This window comes from Periophthalmus magnuspinnatus, chromosome 23 (genome assembly GCF_009829125.3).
Source record: "Periophthalmus magnuspinnatus isolate fPerMag1 chromosome 23, fPerMag1.2.pri, whole genome shotgun sequence".
NCBI lineage: Eukaryota > Metazoa > Chordata > Actinopteri > Gobiiformes > Gobiidae > Periophthalmus > Periophthalmus magnuspinnatus.
Window position 1 is genome coordinate 19,141,207 of NC_047148.1, and position 9,167 is coordinate 19,150,373.

Below are 9,167 nucleotides of genomic sequence, written 5' to 3' on the forward strand. Positions count from 1 at the left end.
ATAAAAATGGCATTAGGCACTTGTTTAATGTATTATAATGTAATATTTCCCCAGGATCATTCATCATCTTGTTACTATTTCAGTGACAGTGGATTGATCTGCTGCTGGAGCAGTGCATATCTTTGTCTGGAGAGCCAAAGGACAACTTTCCCAACGCAGTTATGCCATAAATCCCGCCATAAATGATATCTCTGTATATATCTATTTTATATAAGTTGACCTATTCTTTGGCACTGCTGTTAGAGATGTTATCTAACTCATTTAAATGTAATTTTGCTCCAGTACAGCTGAACCATACCAAGTATTTTCAAGCTTCTGTGTGTCCTAGACATATTTTAAACAGAAAACAAACAGAAAACAATGAATATGACAGCTCAGTTCTCACATTTGCATATGATTATGGATATGTTTGTATACTTTACCTGGTTGGTAGGTAGACATACTGGATTAGTATTCCATAATAGATAGATACATTTAGCCCAGGCTAATATAGTCAAATGAATGTAGCATTGGACATATAACTTTAAAATAGACTTTATAACTGGATTTGAAGTGTTCTTCTTATTTGCCTATAAAGTAGTGACTGAGCCTGATCGAACACGTCTTTTCACTTTCTGGGTTTGATGGAGGCTGTGTCATAGATGTAAGCTTTTTGTTAACACATCTACTGTACCAGAACTAAAAGTGAAAGAAGACAAAGTGAAAGTCTGTGAGTATCATTTTGTCCCTGTGAATACAAAAAAAATCAAATAGTCACAACAAACAAAGCATGGACAGCTGATAGCTGTGTATTGGGAGAAAAGAAAACTGTATTATCTTTGTTTAACTGGAGGTAAATGTAAAAATGACATTGAGCTTTTTTGAGTGAGCTTGTATTTTGTTGAGATAGCAAATAATGAGTCAGGTTCTACTTAATATTATTTTAAAATTAGATGTAATGTTTATTGTATAATTTTGTTTCATGCCAAGTCTTGTTGTTTTATCTCATAATAAACCAACAGACTTCTCCTTGTTTCACTTTGTTACCACTCACTTCACACCACCTGCTCTTTGCGCTGTGGGCCACAAAAACACGCTCCAGTCTACGTTACATGTGCCTGTGTGCGACAATGTCCCGACTAAAACCTCCCATCTGCCCTACACACACACACACAGAGCGCTCCTTACATCTGCACAGCACTGATGCTGCTGTGTCACTGTTTACAGAACAGGAGGTATGGGACCAGGAGATAAAAGCCTTAACGCGGGACATCCTGACACTCGCTTCACCTTGGAGTTGGATGCAATCACTGATGGGCGACTCACTGAAGAGGTGTCAGAAGAGTGGCATTTGACGACCTGCCAGAGAATTCATGACAGGTACAAACGCTGTGTCTCAGTCCTGCACAACTTCACTCTACTTCACCTATTTACAAGTGTTAGCGAAGGAATCGAAGTACAGCTGACAGCCACATATTTTAGGCATTTTGATATCTGTTTTTGTCTTACATTATACCGATTACTAACTCTTATTTTGTATGAGAGCATATTCACTGCAATAAAGTAAAGCAGGCTAGTGTTGGAAACATTTAAATACTTCTATACTTCCTTACATCATTCATGCTATCTTCAGCTGTTGTGCCCAGTCTGGGGAGCGTGCCTGTACTTTTCCACATTGTTCACATTTTTACACAAGAGAAACCCTTTGAAACACTCTCCTGCATCTGCTTTTAGTTATTCATTTTCATTTTATACTTTCAAATACTGCGTGTGTGTGTGTACCTGTTGAAACGAAACAGCTTAATTGATTAATGTAGTAAATCAATCAATTAATGTGAAATATTCCATTGTAATAGTCACTGGATCATTACATACTGTATATTGATTCTTTCTAGGAATTAAAGATTGAATGCAAGGAAGGAAAGAAGGAAGGAAGATTCATGTTTTTCAATTTGGCTGTTGATTCGGGAGTATGTAGTATGGACAAGGATAGAGGAAATCAATCTATTTTCTGGAACTGTGAATCGTGTTCGTTAAAAAGATGTACCTCCCTGCTGACAGAGTGTGTAATGTAGAATGTAACTTAAATCACATTGTATTGACACATTTCTCTTCTGATAGGAGAGATTGTCACCAATGATCACACGGTTGGAGCTGAAGCATCCGTCTTATCACTAAGGGCAACGATGGACAATCCACACTGACAAAAGACAACAACACAGTCCTGCTCACAGTCTCCATGTGAATAACCAAACACAATGTTACTCCAACTCCTTCTTTTTGCACAAAACGAGCTGGTACAGTTTACATTTGAGTACAACCAACCCCAAAACGATGAAAAAAATCACCAAAGTAGCACAATAACAGCGTTGTTACTGCAAATAGGTCAGAATATTGCCATGTTATGTATTCCATATGTTGTTCGCAGATGTGCTTTGGGTATGAAGCAGTTGTGATCCCAAGAGATGTAAACATTCTCCTTGCACAGTCATTATACAAAAACATATATATTCCCCACAGTCTCAACTAACAAACATCACCTAGTGGCAGTAAATTATATAAGAAATAACATTCCAAAACATTGAATGGATGGGAAAAAAAAGCTCTTACCTGACAGAGAATCAGAAGACATGCTTTCCTGCTGCTGCATCTTGAGTATTGACTCCACTGTGTGTGTCTATAGTAATAGTATAACCATTATGTAGTGGGCACACACCCCCTTCAGTGTACGTTGTAGTGACAAGGTCCTAGTCGTAGCAGCTTGGGGAGTGGACTCAAGGTAGGGCAAGAAAATGAGCTTGCCGTGTTATCTAACCTAGTGTCACCAGTGTTTTTCATGTTCCCCCTTTTTTGCAGAGTTGAGCGTTCAGAAGCAGCAGCAGCAGAAGCAGCAGCAGCAGCAGCGCCTGGTAGCCAGCACATGTACTGTACTGCAGATGGAGATTGATGAGAGTCTGAGGCGGAGGGGGGCGGAGCCAGAGGAAGGATTCTAGGAGGCTGGAAAAGAAAAGGAAAGGAGGGAGGAGCTGAGAGGAGGAACAGTGGAGAGGCAATCACCTTTATAGGCTTACTGGTTTGGGCAGCGTGCTATTACTCACCAGCAACACCCCTCCTCCTCCTCCATCTCCTCCTCCTCCTGGTGAGTACAGCGCACAGACTAAACCACTTAAAGGCTTACAAGGACCGCAGCATCCAGTTGTGAGTGTGAAAGAGGTCGGGCGCTCAGGGAGATGTCTTCATGAGAGGTCACAACATCACGCACAGGGCTGTCAAAGCATGTCGAGAGTAATTAAGGAGAAGCTGGTCCTATATTCTCACAATCTCTCTCTATATATATACACACACACAGCAGAACTTTACTGTCCTTTTAACATTATACAAGCCATTACGTGTATTTCTTATGTACACTGTGTAAGTTATAGGCATTTTAAGTCATAGAGGAGTTAACAAATTATGATAAAGTATGTATGCATTAAGAAATATAACCAATAGATCATAATAATGTGTGTTATTTGTACTTTTTCTCTTGATATGTCTGTGTATCTGCAGCCTCCAGCAGCTTCAAACATATCAGAGTCGCTGCACAGAATTTGTCAACTTATCTAATTCCTTTTTTGTGTCTTAGATTAGCGACAGATGTCTAAGGAAGAACTACACATACAGAGCTGGTAGCTAAATACAGTGCCAGGCATGTGTTTACATTATCGAGCACTCATCTCCTTGTTAATATAAAACTTTAACATTTATTATATTTGCTTTGTAAATATAGCTGCAATATTGCACAAGAAATTCACATATGTTCATCTAATTGGAGCAATGCAAAGTGTTTGTGTATAAAATGACTGTCATTATCCCTCATTTATTAAACAGCTCTGTGGGAGTGAGTTATCAGAGTCTGCTTTCTAACAGCTTATTCTTAATTATCGTGTCCCCAACTCCGTATCCCAGGGAGAGTTTAATGACACACAGGAAAAACAAACCTGCCGCCTGTCTCTGTTTGTACAAACTAGATTATATTTATTTGTTAAGTAACTGAATCTTGTGTATTCAATAATAAAAGAGATTATTACTCTGCAGACTGGGAAGAATAATAAAAGTACAGTGCACCTTTTAACATTGTAGGAGGCTGGAGCAAAGCACAAAGCAGAATGAAATACATACATTGCATTTACATTACATTTATTTATGCATCTGCTTTTTAGAGGCTTTTTCTGCAAACACCACACTTTAAAGAGCTATTTATTTACAACTACAAATATCTGATGTCATGTTATGTGTTTCAATGGCCATTCTAACTGTGAGCATGAGTCATACTTCAAAATGTTTTTATTTATTTTTATCAGCAATGGTAATACCACCATCTAGTGAACACTTGGGTAAACTGCATGTTGTGGCTCTTTTGGAGAGTTTGAGTATTGCACATTTGCCTACTTTTCTTGTTCTTCTTCTCTTGTTCAAACATAAGCTAGTACTTATCTTTATTTCACTGCTGGGCGTCTGACACTCACTTGCACAACTGTTCACCGTGCATTGTGGACTTCCTGACAGAGAAAGCAGGATTATTATGGTTCATCCATGTCGGCAGTTCCATTGTTGCTCCTTGATGCCGGAAACACTTTGTGCAGACCAGGGCTTTTTGCAGGCATGCCATCCTAAAGCATCCACTGCTACGTTCAGCATACCGTAACTGGTGCCTTTGCCACAAGGGAAAAGTAGAGCACAAGTTATCAAAAATATAATCTGAATAAATAACATCTAAACATTTATGATCGACTTCATGTATTCCACCAAATTCAGGGTTTGTATTTGGGGTTATAACAATTATAATACTATACCACATATCATGTTAAAGAAGTACTCTTTTTTCCAGAAATGATGCTGCATGGAGTTATATAAGATGATAATAAAATATTTAGAAGCAAAAATACCCCCCCGCTTTTAGTGGCCCTTTGGTATTATTTATTTATTTATATATATATATATATATATATATATATATATATATATATATATATATATATATATATATATATATATATATATATATATATATATATATATATATATATATATATATATATATATATATAGTTTGATGTAACAACCTTACACATATGATATACACAATAATATTTATATGAAAATAGATAATGTGGGGAAAAATATTCAAAATTCACAGTACTTTTTGTAAGGCCTTTGCTCTGGACTTGTAATAAAGAGTTTATTATTAAATCTACTAATGTTACTATGAGTGTTGTAGAGATTTATCTTTTCTGTTCAATTTATTTTTTGTTTTACTTTTGACATTTTTAAGCACAAAAATCCCTTAAAAAGGCCATTATAAACACAGTACAAAATATTCAGCAAGAAGAATACATGAAAATGCATGAAAATGGCAGAGCTATGAAAAAAACATTTTGGCTCATTTAAAACTACTTTGTTAATGTTTGATCGTCAGCAGCACCTGTCTCTACTCTGCTTACTGCACATGACTTTGAGTTAATGATAAATCAGTTTTCTGGAATCACTTCATCCATCCACTTCAGGTATTCCAGGCTGCCATCCTCCACGAGGATACTGAGGACTTCTGGGGCTGCGTACGGGTGGACAGACCTTGGAGTAAAAAACACACAGCCACATTATTCTTTCACTGCCTGACAGAGCAGAGCTGTTGTTTATAATGAATTGGACATGATTCATTCTGAGCTGAACAAACTGTACACAAGAGGGATAGGGTCTTTAAATTAAACCCTCCGCTAAATGAAGACTTACAATGAAATCTTGGCTGTATGCATATATACCAGTACTAAGTAGTTGCTGTAGTATCCTGACCTTGGATAACATTGCTGAAGGCAAAACAGAAATCCCATATTCTCAGTATTCTGTCTGATTTTTACCTTGAGCAGTGTGTACTGTCTATATTCCACACCATAAATACAGACAGGAAATAAAAATAATACATTACAATACAATAATACATACATACATACATAATTATTTCATATTGTTATAGTCCTCATTCTGAAACTGAAGAATGGTACAACATAATCTCCAGTCATTCATTAGATATGTTCTAATAGTTAAAAGTCTAAGTTTCAATAAGTAGTGTTGGTCACAAAAGGACACCCATAAAACATTTCATAAAAACTTTAGCTTGGACAATAAAACATTACATATTATTACCTCACATATTCCAAGACATGTTGAATCCTGGAGGTTCTTGTTTTCACAAGCTGTGACAACAATTGCATATTATTGCATATCAGGCATTTGTAGGCAAAACAGGCATTAATCTTAATACCATAAGAATTTCACTGGCATCACGAATTTCATCCTTCCATATGTACCTGGAGAGGCAGACACAGAAGGGGATTAGACTGTTAATCATGCCTTTGTAGCAGTGACGATTTGAACCATATATGTTAGTCTCTATTTAAACTATAGGTTACTACTGTGGGGTTAGCAGGTGTAGCAAAGTGCTTTCTATTCAGCTGAGCTCCTCGCTATGGCCTATTAGTTTTGTTCCCTTTGCAATTATGCATTAACACGAGAGGTTAATCCATGCAAACACACAGCTCAAAACTGCCTTTTATGTTCTAATGATAAGAATAAATTGACAGAGCAGAGAAAACCCATTTACTGTTGCTGTTGCCTTGGTAACCCATGGACATAACATATGTTTATATAGTCTATGTGTCAAAGTATGTCAAGAACAGGTTCTGTATGGCAGGCACTTACGGCCAGATTGGTTTGAGTGTGCACTGTGTTCTTTGTAAAGAAATAATTACATTGTAGATGTCCTTGTGAGAATGTTAATACTGGCAGCTAGCCTCTTCTCCATGATGGCTCTAGAGAAAAGGACAAAACTGGCTGAACAGAAAGGAAAAAGGTGCAGAAAAATAATTTGATGATAGCTGCATGAGCCCTGTGTTAATGTAAAACCACTAAGCTGATAACGCAGAAACACAGAGCAAACTTAGCTTTCCAGAGTGATACTAATGTTATTAAATGTATTATCTATGACGGCCCTATCCTCAAGCACAAACTTTTGGGTAGAACATTTGCATATCTGGCAACCTCAGTGCGGTCGTGTCTTGACACAGTAAATAGATAGAGCTCATTTATATGCAGCTAAAATGCCAACAAAGGAGGTGAGAGTGGAGACTTAGTGTCTTTACAAGTTTTACTACTTTACAGAACTGTTGCTCCACTCTCGGCAGAAACAACATAAACTTTAGGTCAGTGATTTTCTTTTATTTAAATTTTCAAGTTGAAGTCTAATAAGTTTGCCTACATATTTCAAGTAAAAATAATACAAAATGCAGACTAACCAAAGCCTAAAAGTGAATGAATTAATGATGAACCACTTGAACAAATATGAGCAAAACACCATGGAGGATGTTCTGTAGTGAACCGAATCTGTAAATGTGTCATGACATTTAGGGCCAGCTATATCCAATCTGAGCGTATAAAGACAAACAAATCATTTCAAAAGGAACACTGCAAAAGGAACAATCAGTTTGTCTGCGTGAGTATTACCTGCCAATATCCTTGGCCGTCTGCTCAGTTGGGCTGTTAATAACAAGGACAGAGTGGTGGCCGGCTAAATAGTTTCCTGTGAAGACTGAATGAAGTCGCACCCCAATGGACCACAGGCCAGGATAGAGACTCACAATCAGAACGAGGAGCTTCACAAAAAGAAAAGAAATATAAAAAAGACAGTGACTTCAAATAGAAAACACCCTTTCTGCTGGAAACTATAATGAACAGTTATGCCTAATATCTTTAGTGCTGGAATGAGAAAAAAGTACAAAATAGAGAAAATTTGCAAAAAGGACCACCATGTTGTCACTGGACCAGCTCATATTTTTTATCCTCTTATTATTTGGCGCTGTCTGGCACAGATAAATTACTGGGATGAAGACAGTGATCAAATTATAATCTGCGCTGCTTCTGCATAACATGACAGCAATAGCAAATCCTATTCAAATGCAATGGATTTTGGTTAGTTACAAAAAAAAGACTTGCTCAATTGAAGTTTTAGTTGCAGCGTCAGAATTTTTGGTTGTCATAATAAAGTAATTTACAATCTAACCCTCAGAGAAACACATCCTAACATTATTAGATGGGCCAGTTTTCATGTGCAACTTTAAAAAAAACAACACCATGAGATATAATAGCCTTACCAAGCATGTCACAGAAAGCAAAGACCGGAGTGCGGAGCAAAAGAAAACATCTTTATGCCAACGCTGGAGCAACCATTCCATCCTGTGAGTGGAGTCAAAAGTCATTCCTGGTGATGACAGTGAAGAGGTAATCTGTGCTCAGCTTTCTTCATAGAGCACGGTTTGCCTACATCTCCTGCAAAACACATGCATCTCTTTTGCGTCGAAACACAGTTAAAAACACATAGGTTGCACATGTGTTGTACTGTTTGCACCTCCAGAGCCGGTGTTGGGACAGACAGGTGGGCCTAGGACTTCGGGTGACTAGTCAAACGGGATGATAAACGTCCTCGCCTTGCTATTGGTGGATACTCGAGCCTCTGACACGTGAGCGACCAATCAGAGAAGAGTATCAGCTCTAAGTCCCGCCCATACGCTTGGATCATAATCGGCTTTGAAATAGTCCGCAGTCATAACATACACAGTCTATGGTCCAAACGCTAAAGCTGCTGCTGGAGCTGTTGACCGACAAAAACACAGGATTTAACGTCACACTGTTTGGTTTAGGAACACGGGAATAAACAGCTTCTTTTACTCTTGTTATAGCAGATATTTCTTGTCAAGTTATCTACTTAAAAATCCTCCAGGAAACCAAAAAACAGCATTTCTTTTACTTTCTGTTATACTGTAATGTTTAAAATGAGTAAAATCTAGACCATTAGCCTAATTATATGTAAAAATGTTTCCTTAAACTATAAAATCAACAAATAAAAGTTAAAAGCTGCTGTATTGAGCTAACACAACTCACCAGTAGGTTAATATATGGTAGACAATGGAGCTCAACAGTGACCGCCCACTCTCATTCAAATTTCTCATAGACTTTACGAAAATAGTTTATATAAAAAGTTTGAAAGCTTTCTCGGGGATAATCAGCTACGTTATAACTATTGACTACCTATAATTTTTATTTCAAATCTGTTTCTGAAACTTGATAAACCGGTCTTTTAGGACTTCGAACAACCG

At 37.4% G+C, this 9,167-nt stretch overlaps 1 protein-coding gene across 2 annotated transcripts; it reads right to left on the bottom strand.

Moving 5' to 3' along the window:
* Positions 1-5,404: 5,404 nt before the first annotated feature.
* Positions 5,405-8,371, bottom strand: zgc:63972 (protein CutA homolog). Of its 2 annotated transcripts, XM_033990170.2 has the most exons (6): positions 8,166-8,371; positions 7,519-7,667; positions 6,768-6,827; positions 6,281-6,326; positions 6,163-6,212; positions 5,405-5,592 (listed from the first exon to the last, which is right to left on the bottom strand). In XM_033990170.2, the coding sequence occupies exons 1-6, from the start codon at positions 8,268-8,270 to the stop codon at positions 5,490-5,492; spliced, it is 513 nt and encodes a 170-aa protein (XP_033846061.1). In that variant the 5' UTR covers positions 8,271-8,371; the 3' UTR covers positions 5,405-5,489. The 2 variants fall into 2 exon arrangements, with proteins under 2 accessions (XP_033846061.1, XP_055087847.1); XM_055231872.1 differs by lacking the exon at positions 6,768-6,827.
* Between the last annotated feature and the right edge of the window lie 796 nt (positions 8,372-9,167).

Excerpts from the sequence above, each read along its gene's own strand:
- zgc:63972 (XM_033990170.2), bottom strand. The coding sequence starts at position 8,270 with ATGACTTTTGACTCCACTCACAGGATGGAATGGTTGCTCCAGCGTTGG. Across the intron at positions 6,828-7,518 it reads ACGGCCAAGGATATTGGCAG|AGCCATCATGGAGAAGAGGC; the intron begins GTAATACTCACG and ends CCTTTTCTCTAG. Across the intron at positions 5,593-6,162 it reads CATGTCTTGGAATATGTGAG|GTCTGTCCACCCGTACGCAG; the intron begins GTAATAATATGT and ends TTTTACTCCAAG.